General features: G+C 43.0%; 1 protein-coding gene across 1 annotated transcript in view; it reads right to left on the reverse strand.

Moving 5' to 3' along the window:
* Positions 1 to 19,429, reverse strand: part of plekhb1 (pleckstrin homology domain containing B1) — a 98,358-nt gene that overhangs the window by 73,880 nt on the left and 5,049 nt on the right. Inside the window, exon 3 of the mRNA XM_078545232.1 lies at positions 18,570 to 18,672. Coding sequence (XP_078401358.1) covers positions 18,570 to 18,672 — 103 coding nt within the window. The remainder of the gene's footprint in view (positions 1 to 18,569; positions 18,673 to 19,429) is intronic.

The raw sequence follows: 19,429 nt of genomic DNA on the forward strand, positions 1-19,429 counted from the left end.
AATGGGAATCAGGGGAAAACTCTCCACTGGTTTGAATCATACCAAGCACAAATGATAATGGTTCTGGTCGTTGGAGGTCAATCACTTCAATCCTGGAACATCGCAGCAGGGAGTTCCTCAGGTTAGTGTCCCAGGCCAACCATCTTCAACTCTTTCATCAATGATCTTCCCTCCATCACAAGATCAGAAGTGGGGATGTTCACTGCTGACTGCACAATCCTCAGCAGCATTTGCGACTCCTCAGGTACTGAAGCAGTCCGTGTCCATGTGCAGCAAGTCTTGGGCAACATTCAGGCTTGGGCTGATAAGTGGTGAGTAACATTCAGGCCACACAAGTGAAGGCAATGGCCATATCCAACAAGAGAGAATTTAACCATGTTTCTTTGACATTCAATGGCATTACAATCGCTGAATCCCCCACTATCAACACCCCTGGAGGGGAGGGGTGGGGTGGTTACCATTGATCAGAAACTGAGGCGGACCAGCCATATTGTCATGCCCAGTAAAGGCATGTCATATTCATAGCTTTAGACATGGAATGGACTCAGTACATAATTTTCTGGAAAATTTGAAAATGTATACTAATAAGATAGTCAAGATGTCTGCAAAGGATCAAGTGACTTTTGCAATTCTTACACAAAGGACTAACTCATGTCTCAAAATGTTTCTGGAAAGTTTTCAAATGCAAATGGGTTTCTGAGGTGCAAAGGGACCATCCTTACCAGTTCAACTGAAGTGACGTAGCAAAGAATGACTGCCAGGCATGTCGGAGCCTTGTGGCTGGAATATCAAATAATGTCTTTCAGTGAGCTAATTGTAGCTGTTATGTTGATGGGTTACCAATCATTCTCCCATTGTGTATCAATCACCCTAGCTCCAAACTAATATGTAAACAATGGAAGGCATTGGAACTTGTCATCATGTGACCAAAACTAGCTTCTGATATCAAATCCTTTACTATTCCAAGAAACACAGTCATTCCACCAGCTGCAAGACATCAGCAGCAGAAAACACATTAGACCCACGCCTTTTTAAACATGGAGGCTTTTACATCTAAAATGTCTCCGAGCCTGGTTCTTATTCTAAACCCACCTGTAAAGAATTTTGATCTCCCGATACGAAGAAACTACAAATGACTAACTTCATGACATGTTGAGCATCCATCTCTTTGAGGGAATCCTACAATAATCCCTGATATAGGGCCACATTTATTAAAGTCACATTAACAATCCTTTCAGAGTGAAAACACGGCTTTTGCCGGGCCCGCAACAACTGTTTTTCCTACGTCTAGCCAAATAAGTGAACTATGAACGACTCTTTTGTTTACAACGTGTAAAAGTGCAATATTTTCTTGAACTGTATCTTTCTCTTGTGTGTGTCAGTGACGTAGAGTTTAGACCTTTGGGGTGAATGTGAGAATAAAAGAGCTGAACTCCAGAAGTGAGGTTAGAGTGACAGCCCTTGACATCAAGGCAGCATTTGACCAAGTGTGGCATCAAGGAGCCCGAGCAAAACTGGAGTCAATGGGAATCAGGGGAAAAACTCTCCGCTGATTGGAGTCACACCTAGCACAAAGGAAGAAAGATGGTTGTGGTTGTTGAAGGTCAATCATCTCAGTTCTAGGACATCACTTCAGAGTTCCTCAGGGTAGTATCCTCGGCCCAACCATCTTTAGCTGCTTCATCAATGATCTTCCTTCCATCATAAGGTCAGAAGTAGGGATGTTCACTGATGAATGCACAATGCTCAGCACCATTCGCGACTCTTCAAATACTGAAGCAGTCCATGCCCAAATGCAGAAAGACCTGGGCAATATCTAGGCTTGGGCTGACATTCATGCCACATAAGTGCCAAACATCCTGGGGCTTACCATTGATCAGACACTGAAATGGACTAGCCATATAAATATTGTGGCTACAAGAGTAGGTCAGAGGCTAGGAATCCTGCAGTGAGTAACTCACTTCCCGACTCTCCAGAGCCTGTTCACTATCCGCAAGATACAAGTCAGGAGTGTGACGGAATACTCTCCATTTGCCTGGATGGGTGCAGCTCCAACAACACTCAAGAGCTCGACACCATCCAGGTCAAAGCAGCCCACTTGATTGGCACCATATATACAAACATTCACTCCCTCCATCACCAACACACAGTGGCAATATTTACAAGATGCACTGCAGGAATTCACCAAGGCCTCTTAGACAGCACTTTCCAAACTCACAACCACTACCATCTAGAAGGACAAGGGCAACAGGCACAAGGGAACACCATTACCTGGAAGTTCCCCTCCAAGAATGAAATCACCTCTCATTCTTCTAAGCTCCAAAGAATATAGACCCAATCAACCTTAGCCAGCTCTGTCCTCATATTTATGTAATTGGCTTTAAGTTTAAGATTCTTGTTTGTGATTGGAGTATGTTGTTATCAGATTTGGAATTTAATTGTATTATGATCACTATTTTCCAGTGGATCTTTTACTAATCATTAATTACTAATCGTTAATTTCTAATTAACTAATCACTAATTAAGCAAGCTCAACGCAAACTGGCGGAACAGCACCTCATCTTCCAATTAGGCACTTTACAGCCTTCTGGACTTAACATTGACTTCAACAACTTCAGATCATGAACTCTCTCCTACATCCACACCCCCTTTTGATCCCTTTTTTTAATAATTATTATATATTTTTAGTATATATTTTTTTCTTTTCCCACCTATTTCTATAATTATTTTTAACATTTATTTCCATCCAATGTTTTATCTCCACCTTTTAGCCTATTTCGATCCCTTCCCCCCCATCCCACCCCCACTAGGGCCATCTGTCACTTGCTCATCCTGCTTTCTACCCTTAATGTCACCATTAGCACATCCTTTAGCTAATATCACCACCGTCAACACCCCTTTGACCTTTTGTTGATGACATCTTTGGCAATCTCTCCTTTGCCTCCACTTATCACTGGCCCTCTATCCAGCTCCACTTGTCCCACCCCCCCTTAAACAGCTTATATTTCACCACATTTCTATTTCTCTTTAGTTCTTATGAAGAGTCATATGGACTCGAAACGTTACTCTGCCTTCCTCTCCACAGATGCTGTCAGACCTGCTGAGTTTTTCCAGCAATTTTTGTTTTTGTTTTAGATTTCCAGCATCCGCAATATTTTGCTTTTACACTAATTAACCGTGCCTCATTGCACAATCATAGACCTAAAATAGTTTCATCCCTAGATGGTTCCATGAAAACAATTGGCAAATTCAACTCCCAGACCGCCTTTGCCAATTTTGAATGTTGGATTTTGAATATGAGTCTTTGAATATTTTTAAGGCAGAGCTAGATAGATTTTTGATTAACAAGGGAGTGAAAGGTTATTGGGGATAGGCAGGAATGTGGGGTTGTTACACTCAGACCAGCCATGATCCTATTGAATGGCGGAAAAGGCTCGACGGGCCGAGTGGCCTACTCCTGCTCTTAATTCGTATGTTCGCATGTATGTTCATATGTATATAGTTGGTCTCGTCTAAATAAAGATTAAAGTTCCCCACAACAATTACATTGTCTTTGTTAAGAGCTCCAATAATCACTTGTTTAATTATATGTCCAACGGTATTAGGGGCTCTATAAATCACTCCCACCAGTGTCTTGCTGTTTCTAATCTCTACCCATACTGATTCCACTTCCTGATTTTCTGAGTCAAGATCCTTTCTCACTAATGTCCTTATGTCGTCCTTTATAATCAGGATTTATTATCCTCCTTTTCCATTCTGCCTGTTTTTTTCAAGATGTTGTGTAACCTGGAATATTTATTTCCCAACCTTGGACAGCTTGTAACCATTTCTTTGTAATGGCAATTGGTTCAAAACTACTTATCTCCATTTCTGCCACTAGTTCATCTACCTTACTGAGGATGCTTCATGCATTCATATTAAGTGACTTCAACTATGTATGCTACTATTTCCTGCATGGAATTTACTCCCTGATACACTATTATAATTAAATTCTATGTCCCTTCCTGTCCCACTCAGCTTGTTTTTACCCATATTGATGCACTTTTCTATTGCCTGAAATTTTATCTTTGGATCTCTAAATCTCCCTTCAGCTGAACCCTCCTCCCACTCTGTTAGCTGAAAACCATTTTTCCCTACTCTCACGATATTTGCTACTGCACTGTTATGTTTGTACGCTCTGTCTCCTCCTGTCACACTCTAGTTACCATTACCTGAACCGCTACCCTGCACTATTACCTTGTCCTTTCTCTTTAACTTTGCAAATCTCCCTTCGCATGAACCATCACTCCTCAAATGAACCTTATCCCCACTATTTAGTTTAAAGCCCTCTCTACAGCCCAAGCTATTGCTAGGATACTGGTCCCAGCACAGTTCAGGTGAAAGCCGTCCCAAAGGTACAGCTTCCTCTTTCCCGAATACCCCATGAATTTATATAGAAAATGATCTTTCAATTCAATAAAAACCACCTTTTTAACATCATGCATTGCAAATTACAATCATTGGACTTTTCTAAAGGGTGCAGACTTCAGCCAGCGAAGTCTCCACGCCAGGACAAAGACTGGTGTTAGAAATTAGAAATATGCTTAAAATATTTATAACAATCAGCCTGAAATAGGTAAAGGAATAGGTTAAGATGTCAACAGGCCTTGTGTAAATTAAATTCTTTGTTGATTCTTTGATAACACAATGATGTTTATATGTTTAAATGCTACAAGTACATTCCGGAACCCAAATTGGCTGGACATTAACTTTTAACCTTTTGCTTCTTGGGTTTGTTACTCGGTGAAATGCTGAGAACATGTTATACATTTTAGTCGTAAATTTTGGAAAACAGATACTGGTTAAATTGTGAAGGAGCTGTTGTACACTAAATTTAACAAATTTGCACTCCTGGCACAGACCATTCTATGCTGGGATTGCATGTCAGGAAATTGTGGAAATCAGCATTACCCCATAAGATTTCATACCTTTCACCTAGCTGGCTTGCTGGAAGCACCATGTGGGTCAGGAATCACATTATCAGGTACCCGCAGTAATCAAAAGACTCTTAGGTGTCCTTGAAGTTGAAACATTTTTGAAGGGAGAAAAATGGCTCAGGCCAGGACAGTCTATTCACCGATCAACCTCTGGCAACCAAGCAAGAGGATCTGTAGCAATAAAGGATGTCCCCATTTCAAAAAGAGGATTATCCAGTGGGGAAGGGAAATAAAATTATTTTCACAGCGCTCCCTTGATGTATTTGTTTGATACAAGCATTGAGTGATTGAAGCAATTTTAAGATGATCCAGCTCCTTTAATCTGAACAGAATTTGTAACCTCGATAAGCCTTGAACAGTCAATGTACAGGCTCCACATGCTGAAAGCATTTGCATACAATAGGGTGTCCATCAGGCACTGAATAACCCTCAGCACATGACTGCCAGATTAATATGCCCAAAACGCTGTAGTGTTTCAGTCAGAAATAATCACATTATGCTTCCTGTCTTGTCCATCTTTAAAAAATGATGGTTCACCTCGTTAAGCAAGCGAGTAGGAGGGTCAGATAGATCATGAAGGTTCTAGGGTTGATTAATTAGCTCATCGTAGTAGGGATTTTATAACTTGCATCAATGTCCACGGGACAAGGAGGAGTAAATTAGCATGGTCATTCTCCTGATTCTTAGCAGTAACTCCTGTTGGAAATTTGTATGGACAGGTGTCAGTTGAGGCTAGAATCAGGCTTAATCACAATGCCCTTGCTTTTGGCTGTCTGAGCCACTGTCTAAGCTAACACAATGGGGAGGAGGTGGTGTAGTGGTAATGTCACTAGACTAGTAATCCAGATGCTGTTCAAATCCCACCACAAAAGCAGGTGGGATTTAAATTCAATTAATAAATCTGGAATTAAATATAAAAACCTGGTTCATTAATACCCCCAAGGAAAAGAAATCTGTTCTCCTTACCAGGTCTGGCCTACATAGAGGAGGCCGTTTGGCCCATTGATTCTGCACTGGCTCTCTGAAAGAGTATTCCACCTTGTCCCATTCCCATAACCTTGCACATTCTCTTTTTTCAGGTAGTAATCAAATTCCCTTCTGAATACCTCGATTGAACTTGCCTCAAACACCCTTTCAGGAAGTTTGTTCCAGGTTCCAAACAACCTCAGGGTGAAAAAAATTTTCCTCACATCATATTTACTCCTTTTGCCAATTATTTTCAATCAGTGTCCTCTGGCTCTTGATGTTCTCTTGAGTGGGAACAATTTCTCGCTATTTACCCTGCCCATACCCCTCAGGAGCTATCAAGTCTCCCCTCAGCCTTCTTTTCTCTAAGAAAACAGACCCTACCTCTCCAATCTATCCTCATAGCTACAGTTCTTTATCCCTGTGAATCTCCTCTGTACTCTCTTCAGATCCTTCCTCAAGTATGGCGCCAAGAACCGGACGCAGTACTTCAGATGAGGCCTAACTAGTGTCTTATACAAGTTCAACATTGACCTCCTTACTCTTGTACTCAATGTCTCTATTAGTAAAGCCTATGATACTATATGCTTTATTAACTACTCTCTCAACATGCCCTGCCCTTCAATGACCTATGTACATATACCCCGAGGTCCCTCTGTTCCTGCACTTCCTTTAGAGGCTCTCCCTTTATTTTATACTGTCTCACCATAGTTTTCCTGCCAAAGTGAATCACATCACACTTCTCTGCATTGAACTTCATCTGCCACTTGTCTGCCCAATCCACCAACATATCTATGTCCTTTTGAAGTTCAAGGCTATCCCCATCACAGGTGACAACATTTCCAATCTTCACATTATCTGCAAATTTTGAAATCATGCCCTGCACATCATAGTCTAGATCATTAATATATCAGGAAGAGCAAGGGTCCCAACACTGACCACTGGGGAACTCCAATACAAACCTTTCTCTAATCTGAAAAATGGTCATTTATCACTACTCTCTGTTTCCTGTCCCTCAGACAATTTATTTCCCAAGTGCCAACTTTCCCTTTTATTCCATGACCTAGAATTTGCTCACAAGTCTGTTATGCAGCACTGTATCAAATGCCTCTTGAAAGTCCATATACACCACATCAACAGTGTTTCCCTTATCAACTTTCTCTGTTACCTCAAAAAATTCCAGATAGTTAAACATGATTTTCCCTTAATGAATCCATATAGTTTTCCTTAATTATCCTGCACTTGTCTAAGTGACTATTGATTTTATTCTGTACTATAGTTTCCAGAAATTTCCCTACCACTGAGGTCAAACTAACTGGTCTGTAGTTGCCAGCTTTATCCATGCACCCCTTTTTGAACAAGGGCGGAATATTCACAGTTCTCCAGTCCTCTGACACCTCCCCTGTGTCTAAGGAAGACTGCAAGGTTATCACTGGTGCTTCTGCAATTTCCATTCTCACTTCCCTCAGTAACCTTGGATGCATCTCATCCGGTCCTGGCATCTTATCTATTTTGAGTAATGATACCCTTTCCAACACCTCCTTCCACTCAATTGCAAGTTCTTCTAGTGTACCGGCCTGGGTAGGATCCTCTTCCTTTGTAAGCACAGATGCAAAGTACTCATTCAACACCTGCACTATTTCTCCAGCCTCCACATGCAAGCCTAATGTCCCTAATTGGCCTTCCCCTCTTTTACCACCCTTTTATTATTTACATGCTTAATAGAAGACCTTGGGATTCCCTTATATGTTCGCTGCCAGTCTCTTTTCATGCTCTCTCCTTGCTTTTCTTATTAGTTTCTTCACTTCCCCTCTAGTCCTTCTATATTCAGCCTGATTCTCCATTGTATTTTTTACCTGACATCTGTCGTATGTGCACTTCCTCCTTTTTATCTTTACCTCTATCTTTCTCATCATCCAGGGCACTCTGGATTTATTTGTCCTACCTTTCCCCTTCAAGGGAATATGCCTTGACATTTCCTGCAATAACATTTCTTTGAAGGTGGTCCATTGTTCAGCCACTGTCTTTTCTGCTAAAATTTGATTCCAACTCACTCGACTCAGATGCATTCTCATCCTATTGAAAACAAAAACAGAATTACCTGGAAAAACTCAGCAGGTCTGGCAGCATCGGCGGAGAAGAAATCAGTTAACGTTTCAAGCCTTCATGGCCCTTCGGCAGAACTGAAGCATAGTATTGAAGTTGGCTTTCCCTCAATTAATTATCCCTGCTCTGGATTGCTCTCTGTCCTTTTCCATGATTAACCTAAACCTTATGATACAATGGTCACTGTCCCCTGGAAGCTCTCCCACTGATATTTGATCTGCTTGGGCTAATTCATTCTCCAGAACCAGATCCAAAAGTGCATGTATACTGCTGCAGAAAATTTTCTTGAACGCATTCCAGGAACACTCACCCCTCTTATCCTTTTGTATTATTCCTATCCCAGTTTATATTTGGATAATTGAAATCTCCCATTATGATTACCCTGTAATTTTTGCACCTCTCAGTAATTTCTTTGCAAATTTGTTTCTCAACATCCCTGCCACTAGTTGGTAAGCTATATACTACACTAATCAATGTTATTGCATCTTTTTCATTCCTTACCTCTATCCAGAGAGATTCTGACCTTGACCCCTCTGAAACATCCTCTCTCTTCAGTATTGTAATGCCATCTTTAATCAATATTGCCACTCCCCTGCCCTGCTTGTCTTCCTTTCTTGTCTCTCCTAAACACCTTGTACCCAGGAATATTTAACGTCCAGTCCTGCCCTTTTTTGAGCCAGGTCTCTGCTATAGCAATAACATCACAATTCCATTTGTCAACCTGTGCCTGCAGTTCACCAATCTTATTAACCATGCTCCATGCATTGACATACATGCATATTAGCCCTGTTTTAGGCTTTTACTTTTCCCCTTATTCTAGCCCCATCTAATGACTTACTATAGCCTACTCTAATTCTATCAAACTCTCCAAGTATTCTGTCTGCTTTGATACTACTCTCTGATATATCCTCATTATCAGTTGATACTTCACTACTTCCCACTGCCAGTTTTTCTCTGCTGCACTCTGAATTTCCCCTCAGGTTCCCAACCCCTTGCCAATCTAGTTTAAACCCTCCCCAACAGCACTAGCAAACCTCCCTGCAAGGAAATTAGTCCCAGTCCTGTTAAGGTGTAACCTGTCCTTCTTGTACAACCGATCCCAACGCCTCAAGCATCTAAAGCCTTTCCTTCTACTCCATTTCTCTAGCCACATGTTCAACTGCTCAATCTTCCTATTCTTAGTCTCACTAGCACGTGGCACTGGGAGTAATCCCGAGGTTACTGCTCTTGAGGTCCTTCTTTTTAATTCCCTTCCTAACTCCCTAAAATCTGCTTTCAGGACTTCATCCCTTTTCCCACCTATGTAATTGGTCCCAATGTGGACCACGCCCTGTGGCTGCTCACCCTCCCCGCAAAAAATATCCTACAGCTGCTCTGTGGCATCCTTGACACTGGCACCAGGGAGGCAACTTACCATCTTGGATTCACGTCTACGGCCACAGAAACGCCTGTCTGCTCCCCTAACTATGGAATCTCCTACTAATAGAGCATTTCCACTCTTCCTCCTCCCCTCCTTTGCAGCTGAGCCACCCGTGGTGCCACGAACTTGGCTCTTGTGACTCCAGACCCACAGCAATGTGGTTGACTCTTAAATAACCTAGCAAGCCACTCAGTTGTATCAAACCACTATGAAGTCTAAAAGGAACAAAACCAGATGGACCACCTGGCTTCGACCTAGCACTGGAAACGACAATGGCAAACACAGCCTTGTCAACCCTGCAAAGTCCTCCTTACTAACATCTGGGGCTTGTGCCAAAATTGGAAGAGCTGTCTCACAGACTAGTCAAGCAACAGCCTGACAGAGTCATACTCATGGAATCATACATTGCAGATAAAGTCCCAGACACCACCGCAACCATCCCTGGGTATGTCCTGTCCCACTGGCAGGGCAGATCCACCAGAGGTGGCAGCACAGTGGTATACCAGTCAGGAGAGAGCTGCCTGGGAGTCCTCAACATTGACTCTGGACCCCATGAAGTCTCATGGGATCAGGTCAAACATGGGCAAGGAAGCCTCCTGCTGATTACCACCTACAATCCCCCCTCAGCTGATGAATCAGTACTCCTCCATGTTGAACACCAAATGGAAGAGGGTGGCAAGGATGGGAGATTTCAATGCCCATCACCAAGAGTGGCTAAGCAGCACCACTACTGGCTGAACTGGCCAAGTCCTAAAGGACACAGCTGCTAGACTGGGTCTGCGGCAGGTGGTGAGGGAACCAACAAGAGGGAAAAACCTGCTAGACCTTGTCCTCACCAATCTACCTGTCGCAGATGCATCTGTTCATGACTATATCGGTAAAAGTGACCATTGCACAGTCCTTGTGGGGATGGAGTCCTGTGTTCACATTGAGAATACCCTACATCGTGTTGTGTGGCACTACCACCGTGCTAAATGGGATAGATTTTGAACAGATCTAGCAACTAGAAACTGGGCATCCATGAGGTGCTGTGGGCCATCTGCAGCAGAATTACACACACCACAATCTGTAGCCTCATGGCCCGACATACCCCCCACTCTACCATTACCATGAAATCGGGGTACGAACCCCGGTTCAATGAAGAGTGCAGGAGGGCATGCCAGAAGCATCACTTAGTATACCTAAAATGAGGTGCCAACCTGGTTAAGCTACAACACAGGATTACTTGCATGTCAAATAGTGGAAGTAGCATGCAATAGGCAAAGGTAAGGGATTTTGCAACTAAGCTCTGCAGTCCTGCCACATCCAGTCATGAATGGTGGTGGACAATTAAACCACTCACTGGAGGAGGAGGCTCCACAAATACCTCCATCCCCAATGATGGGGGAGCCCAGCACATCAGTGCAAACGACAAGTCTGAAGCATTTGCACCCATCTTCAGCCAAAAGTGCCGAGTGGATGATCCATTTCAGTCTCCTCTGGAGGTTCTGTTTTGTAGAGTCAGAGAACCATAGAAAAGTTATAGTGCAGAAGGGGCCATTCAGTCCATCGTCTGTGCCAGCCAAAAAGAGAAAAAAGAAACTCACTGCTCTCTTTAATTCCACTTTCTAGCACCTGGTCCATAGCCTGGCAGGTTACAGCACTTCAGATGCAGATTCAGGTACCTTTTAAATGAGTTGAGCATTTCAGCCTCAATCACCAATTCCAAGTGCCCACTGCCCTCTGGGTGAAAAAGTTTTTCCTCATGTCCCCTCTAATCATTCTACCAATTACCTTAAATCTATGCCACCTGATAATTGACCCTTCAGCTAGGGGAAACGTGTCTTTCATGTCTACCCTATCTAGGCCCCTCATAATTTTGTACACCTCAATTAGGACACCCCTTAGCCTTTTCTGTTCTAATGAAAACAACCCTAGCATATTCAATCTCTCTTCAAAGCTGCAATTTTCAAGTACTGGCAACATTCTTGTAAATCTCCTCTGGACTCTCTCTACAGCAATTATGTCAATCCAGTAACGTGGTGACCAGAACTGCACACAAAAATTCAGCTGTGGCCTAACCAGCGCTTTATACAGTTCCATTGTTACATCCCTGCTTTTGTATTCAATACCTCACCCAAAAAAGGAAAGCATTCCATATGCTTTCTTGACCACCTTATCCACCTGTCCTGCCACCTTTAAGGACCTGTGGACATGCATTCCATGGTCTCTCACTTCCTCAACCCCTCTCAATAACTTCCCGATAATTGGGTATTCCCTTGCTTTATTTGCCTTCCCCAAATGCATTACCTCATACTTTTCTGGATTGAATTCCATTTGCCACTTCTCCACCCACTCAATGAAGGCATTGATATCATGCTGGAGTCAACAGCTATCCTCTTCATTATCAACAACATGGCCAATTTTTGTGCATCTGCAAAGTTCCCAATCATGCCTCCCACATTTAAGTTTAATTCATTAATATATACAACAAACAGCAAGTGCCCCTTACACTGAGCCCTGTGGAACACCACTGGAAACCGTTTTCCATTCGCAGAAACATCCATTGATCATTACCCATTCCTGTCACTGAGCCAATTTTGGATCCAACCTGCCACATTCCCCCATATCCTATGAGATCTCACTTTCCTCAGCAGTTTGCCATGTGGGACCTTGTATGATGTTAGATACCATTCGGTATCCTTCCTAGTCTTAAGTGTGTTAACTGTATGTATTCATTAACTACAAAAACTATGAGCATATATACAGTAAAGGGTTCAAGCCAGGAACTGTCCCCATGCTTGTTTGCACAAACGACTCTGTCCAACACGAGACCGGTCCCTAGATGTGAGTCATGTATTCTCTTACATCACTGTGTAGATGGTACTGCACAGTCCCATATTAACCCAATATGTGCCAGGCCCTTATACTACACCTTCTATCCAGTGTATTTCAAGTTATTCTAGTTTACCCCATGTGTTTACAACATTATTGCAATTCTATCTCCCTTCTTCAAGTTCCTGAGTTCATAGGTTCAGGTGGTTGGAGGCCGTATAACCCTTCCATATCTCATTACTGTTGGGGGAGTGGTAGGCTCTGTTGTTGCAGGTAAACTCTGTTGATTTGAAGGTTCTGGCATCTGAGAGGTGGTGGTATAGTGGTATTGTCACTGGACTGGATAATGCTCCAGGGACCTGGGTTTGAATCCCATCATGGCAGATGGTGAAATGTGAATTCATTAAAAATCTGGAGTTGAAAGTCTGATGATGACCACAAAACAACTACTGACTGCTGTAAAAACCCATCTGGTTCATAATGAAAGGGTCTGCTGTCCTTACCTGGTCTGGCCTACATGTGACTCCAGGCCCACAGCAATGCAGTTGGCTCTTAACAACGGCAATTAGGGATGGGCAATAAATGCTGGCCTAGCCAATGGTGCCCACATCAAATGAACAAATAAAAAAAAAAACTGGGTATCTTTTTATCCTCTTTTTCCATTCCTTGGTATTGAACCGCTCTTTGTTGATTCGGCAGTTGTGGTGATAGGTGATTGTTGTTCCATCCTGTTTCTTGTGGGGTGGATGAACATTGTGCTTGTCTCCATGTTATCTTTTCCTCTTCTTCCTTCATCATGCGGGTTGTCATGATGTCCTGTGACAGAAGATGACCTTTGTTATGAGGGTGTGTTTTTTTAGTAAGCTCAGCTTTGCATTTGGCTGTGTGCTGTCGGGAATGGACTGCTGCTACTTGGTTCCAGCATCATCTGTGGCACTATCATGCTGGCTAGGAGTTGTAATGTTTGCTCTGTGTCGCAGTGTTGACCTCATCAATAGTCATTGGGGCTGGAGTTTGAGGCTCTTCTGGTTGTTGGTTGCTGTCTTGTCTACCCTCCACTGGAGGCATCAGGGTAACCATCCGAGTGGTTGGTTGGTCTGACCAATGAGGGCTTTTCAGCAACTGTAACAAAGATTTCTGAGCTGAAGTCCCAGTCAGGATACTCTTTCGGTTTAAACTCTCGGGAACTTGCAGTTCTGTATAACTTATGACAGTGGTTGTCTTAACATCTTCTGCCATTTTGATGAGAGTCAGACTACACAGGCAACTCTGCTCAAGAGAGGAAAAGACTGGTTACGGATGATGTACATCAGCTTGAAGATTTGTTTGCTTCCGTACCTTAATGGTTCTAGAATCATGCCTATGACTGGAAGTCAGGTTCCTCTGGGCCCATAGAGTGGTGTGTCTTTTGTTCGAAGCCAGAGGTTTCTCAGCCATGATTCTTTGTCCAATAGGACTGTAACACTGGCACCCGTGTCCAATTTAAAGCTTCTGAGCTCGTCGTTAAACGAAATGTCTGCATTCAAATTAGAAAATCCAAGATCTTTGACATCACCCAAGAAGCATGGCTGTGTGTCCTCTTGGTGTATAGTCTTGACCTCATGAATCATCTTTGGGTCTTCTGTAAGTTTAGATGTTTTGGCCTTGCACATTTTGCCAAAGTGTCCAATTCTGCTACATTGAAAGCATTAGTCTGAAATTGCAGGACATCGATCTCGCCTGTGGGGGCGTTGTGCTCCAAAGTGCTAGCATGGTCACTCTACTGGTTGGTTAGTGTATTGCTTCCCTTGGCCTGGAGTGTCCCTGTTTCTGTGCTGTTCAACCAACTGGACTGTGAGGTTTCCTTTGCACCATGGTTTACTATCTCCTCTTAAAATGGACCTGTGCTGCATAAAGAGTTCAGATTGCCTAATAATTCTTGAGGGTTAGATCTTCCTTCCCTGGTAGCATGTCTGGGAGTGTGTTGTCCACTACTTCTACAACTGTTCCATCCCTGATAAGGTCAGATTTTAGGCCTCTGTACTCGCAGCCTTCAGTCATCCTATACAGATCATTAACGAATGAGCTGATAGGTTCCCCTGACTGCTAGACACGCTTATTAAATTTAGCCCTTTTGAGAATTTTGTTACTTCTTAGATTAAAATAAACGTTGAATGATTTTAGTACTTCCTCAAATTTAGCAGTTAATTTTGATTCCTTGTCTAGCAATAATGTCTGCGATTGGGCCTACCGAATAAAGTGTGCTGACTTATTCAGCTTCTGTCTTTTTATCCAGACCTGAAGCTATGACGTACCTAAGGAATCTTTTTCTCCAAAGTCCCCCAATATGTGATTGATCTGGGCCTTGGATAAGTTCCAATTGATCTGCAAGAATGGATTTCTGATCCATGGTTGAAAAATTTTTAAGTGTAGGTTCAGCTTTAAGAAAAAACTAGACTAGCCATATAAATATTATGGCTACAAGAGCAGGTCAGAGGCTAGGAATCATGCGATGAGGAACTCACCTCCTGACTCCCCAAAGCCTGTCCACCATCTACAAGGCACAAATCAGGAGTGTGGTGGAAGACTCCCCTCTTGCCTGAATGAGTGCTGCTCCCACAACACTGAAGAAGCTGGACACCGTCCAGGACAAAGCAGTCCGCTTGATTGGCACCACATCCACAAACATTCACTACCTCCACCACCGACGCACAATAACAGCAGTGTGTACCATCTACAAGATGTACTGCAGGAATTCACCAAGGGTCCTTAGACAGCACCTTCCAAACCCACGGCCACTACCACCTAGAAGGCCAAGGGCAGCAGATAGATGGGAATATCACCACCTGGAGGTTCCCCTCCAAGTCATTCACCATCCTAGACTTGGAAATATATTGCCTTTCCCTCAATGTTGCTGGGTCAAAATCCTGGAACTCCCTTCCTAATAATACTGTGGGTGTACGTACACCAAATGGACTGCAGCGATTCAAGAAGACAGCTCACCATGACTTTCTCAAGGACAACTAAGGATGGGCAGTAAATGCTGGCCCAGCTAGCGAAGCCCACATCCCGTGAATTAATTAAAAGAAAAGTTGTTGAAATTCAAGATGGCACTGCTAGTCGTTTGAAGACAAAGGATTTACCTTTACTTGCCTGTTTTGGTGGGTTCCCATTGCAATGGCGCTCGTGCTCAGCCTCGAAAAGATTTTAAACAATGGCTGCTTGGATCGACTGGCTGCAGACTTCTCCATTTCAGCGCAATGCTTTAGGGTTATAAGGGTGTCAAATCCTGGCCTTTGCTGGTCTTTAAAACTGATTCTTTAGTCGCGATTCTACCGAATTAATGAATTAACCTTTTTTTTCCCTTTCAGAGTGAGCTCAGACGCCATGTGTTCAGGCACCGAATCAGGAATCTGTTTTTTCCGATGGCGTTTTTAAATGGCAATTTCTGACCACTGAACTATTTAAAAGTTTCTCAGGACTTGCTTTAGTTCAGAATTTAAAAGTTTTAGCTCACTCCTGCTAGGTCTGCTAATTCTGCCTTCTGGGAATTGAAGCTGGACTTCCAATAGATCCTATAGTTTTATTCTGCAGTGAGGAATTTTCAATTTCTGCCTTCAGCTTCCAAGCCATTTTTTGCAGCTTTTCACTGGTGATTTTCCTCTGACTTCTCACTGCTGCTGTCTACTTCTCAAGCTTTTCTTCAGATCAGAATGCTTCTTCAAATTTTTCGTTAGTCTTGCAGGATTTTAATTTTTTTTCTGCATTTTTTGTGAGGTTTTGGGTTTTCCCATTGCTCCTACCATGTTGTAGGTTGCTGGATATCATTCGGTAGGTCTTAATGAAGTCTCAGTAGTCTTCAAGAGCTAAGGACATATGTACAGTCAAGGGTTCAAGCCAGGAGTTGTCTCCATGCTATTTTGTGCACACGGCTCTGTCCAACACTAGAGTGACCTCTAGGTGTGAGTCATGTGTTCTCATACATCGTTGTGTGGGTGGTACTGTACTCAGTCCCATGTTAACCCTATATGTACATCCTTACACTACACCCGGCATCACAGGTGCCAGTTTTTAGCCAATTTCATTCACTCCATGTGATGTCAAGAAATGGCTGAAGGAACTGGATACTGCAAGACTACATGCACTGACTGCATTCCAGCAATAGTACTTGTGCTCCAGAACTAGTTGTACCCCTGGCCAAGCTGTTCCAGTACAGCTACAACACTGGCATCCACCCAGCAATTTGGAAAATTGCCCAGGTATGTCCCACCCACAAAAAGCAGGATAAATCAAACCCAGCCAATTACTGCCCTATGAGTCCATTCTCGATCATCAGAAAAACGATGGAAAGGGGTCATCAATAGCGTTATCAAGTGGCAGTTACTCAGCAAAAAGCTGCTCACTGACGCTCAGCCTGGGTTTCACCAGAGCCACTCTGCTCCTGACCTCTTTAGCCTTGATCCAAAACATGGACAAAAGAACTGAACACAAGAGGTGAAGTGACAGTGACTACCCTTGACATCAAGGCAGCATTTGACTGATTGTGCCATCAAGGAGCGCTATCAAAACTGAAGTCAATGGGACTCAGGGGTAAACTCTCCAGTGGTTGGAGTCATACCTAGTACAAAGGAAGATGGTTGTGGTTGTTGGAAGTAAATCACCTCAGTGCTGGGGCATTTGTGCAGGACTTCCTCAGGGTAGTGTGTAGGCCCAACCATCTTCATCTGCTTCATCAATGCTCCATCATAATGTCAGAAGTGGGGATGTTCATTGATGATTGCACAATGTTCAGCACCATTCGTAACCCCTCAGATTCTGAAGCAGTCCATGTCCATATGCAGCAATACTTCAGGCTTCCGCAAGATTCAGGGGCTTCGGCTGATAAGTGGCAAGTGACATTTGCGCCACAGTGCCAGGCAATGACCATCTCCAACAGAGAGAATCTAACCATATCCCCTGGACAGTCAATGGCATTACTACTGCTGAATTCCCCACTATCAATATTCTGGGGGTTACCATTGTCCAGTAACTGAACTGGGCCAGCCTTATAAATACTGTGGCTACAAGAGCAGGTCAGAGGCAAGAATTCTGCGGCGAGTATCCCACCTCCTGACTCCCCAAAGCTTGTCCACCATCTACAAGGCACAAGTCAAGAGTGTGATGGAATACTCTCCACTTGCCTGGATGAGTGCAGCTGCAACAACACTCAAGAAGCTCAACATCATCCAGGATAATGCAGCCCGCTTGATTGGCTCACCATCCACCACCTTAAACAAACATTCACTCCCCTCACTACCGACACCGAGTGGCAAAGTGTTGTTGTACCTACAACACACGGACTGCAGGGGTTCAAGAAGGCTGTTTACTCCCACCTTCTCAAGGGCAATTATGGGTGTGCAGTAAATGCTGCCTGGTCAGCAATGCCCACATCCTATGAACGAATAAAAAAAGAGATGTGTGAACTCTCCAGATGGCTGTGAATATCCATATTTAATTAGGTGCTTGCCTGAGACTTGATACTGACTGTAGCTTAAATGCCAAAGGTCTCATGATTAGCAGCAGTCATTTTAATAGTTTGTTTGTGTCTACTTTTTAAAAGTATTGACTGAAAGTTCATAATATACTGGTCATGACCATTGAAAATGCAAGATTAAAAAAGGGGGTCCGGTTAGCTCAGTTGGCTAGACAGTTAGTATGTGGTTCAACATAACTGCAACAGCATGGAGTTTGATCCCCATTCCAGCACAGGTAGACTTGGGGCTTGCTTCGTTGCCCTGCCCAGCCTAGTAGAAAAATCATGGCATAAGCCATGGTTCGGAGTCCCTCAAATAATCAAGGATATTATCTGGAGAAGAAGAAGAAGATGATGAAAAAAAGACCAGGGTCCAGCTAGTTTGCTTTCTACTATCCCGGTAGCCGCATGAAAGAACAAAAACATGAGTTGCTGATTAATCATATCGATCAATCTCTATCAATTTATCTGCAACAGAACAAGTTGTGGGGCAAGGAAAATCCTAATGATGGAAAGCTTTGGGAACCATAAATACAGTCATCTCCTCCTACTAAATATAATGAACTTACCACATTAAGTCCCAAATACTGTATCCCAAAATATTATTTTCTCAAATAAATTTAATCTGCATTTGAATGAATCAATGCTAAATGATTCCTGTTTCCCTGGGGACTGTGCTCAACAGATTTACTACATGTTCACAATACACTTGATAACACTCACTGGACAAATTATTTTACTAGGTTGATACATCAATTTTCTGTATGTAGAAAGGGAGCAGGCATGATATACTTACAATGCATCATCAGCGCTGTCGGCACTAAGTGCCAGTTTTGACCCATCTCTTAGATAAATCATCATCATACATTCCCTACTGCTCTGTTCAGGTGGCAAGCCCTCTGTGGAAGGAAAGGTTTAATGATGGTTAAAAAGATAATAAACAGGTAAGAGACAGAACTGTGTGCTCTTTTGCCTCTTAGTTGTTTCCATGGATGTCAGTTTGCAAAATTAGCTTTTTAAAAATATTATTCAGGGCTGGCATTACATCCCATTTATGTTCTGCACTAAATTCTGCTAGAAGTGAAGTTGAGTTTAAGATGCGCACACCTTAGCTAAAGTGTAGTCCGGTAAACGATGGATTTAGCCCCCAGACAACATCATCAGTCCTAAGCTGTCATCTACACTCTAGGATCTGCCCATCAAACTTATGCTGCTATAAAACAAGGGTAAGTTCTGAGATTTTTTTTTATCTTATGTTTCTTTGAATTCATCCCCATTGTGATATCTGGAAGAACTCCATGAAAACCAGATTTTGGTAAGTAGCTAGTGCAGCACAAATGAAAATTGCAAGAATATAGAATGTGGGAAATGGGAAAATACAAACATGTAACTGAAGGCTCGGAAAGAATAGAAGGAGCTTCACGCTGCAATTATAAAAAAATTCATTCAAGGGATATGGGCATCGCTGGCTAGGCCAGCATTTATTGCCCATCCCTAATTGCCCTTAAGATGGTGGTGGTGAGCTGCTTTCTTGAACCGCTGCGGTCCATGTGTTGTAGGTACACCCACAGTGCTGTTAGGGTGGGAGTTCCAGGATTTTGACCCAGCAACAGTGAAGGAACAGCGATATATTTCCAAGTCAGGATGGTGAGTGGC

Source organism: Cetorhinus maximus, chromosome 7, assembly GCF_964194155.1.
Source record: "Cetorhinus maximus chromosome 7, sCetMax3.hap1.1, whole genome shotgun sequence".
Classification (NCBI taxonomy): Eukaryota; Metazoa; Chordata; class Chondrichthyes; order Lamniformes; family Cetorhinidae; genus Cetorhinus; species Cetorhinus maximus.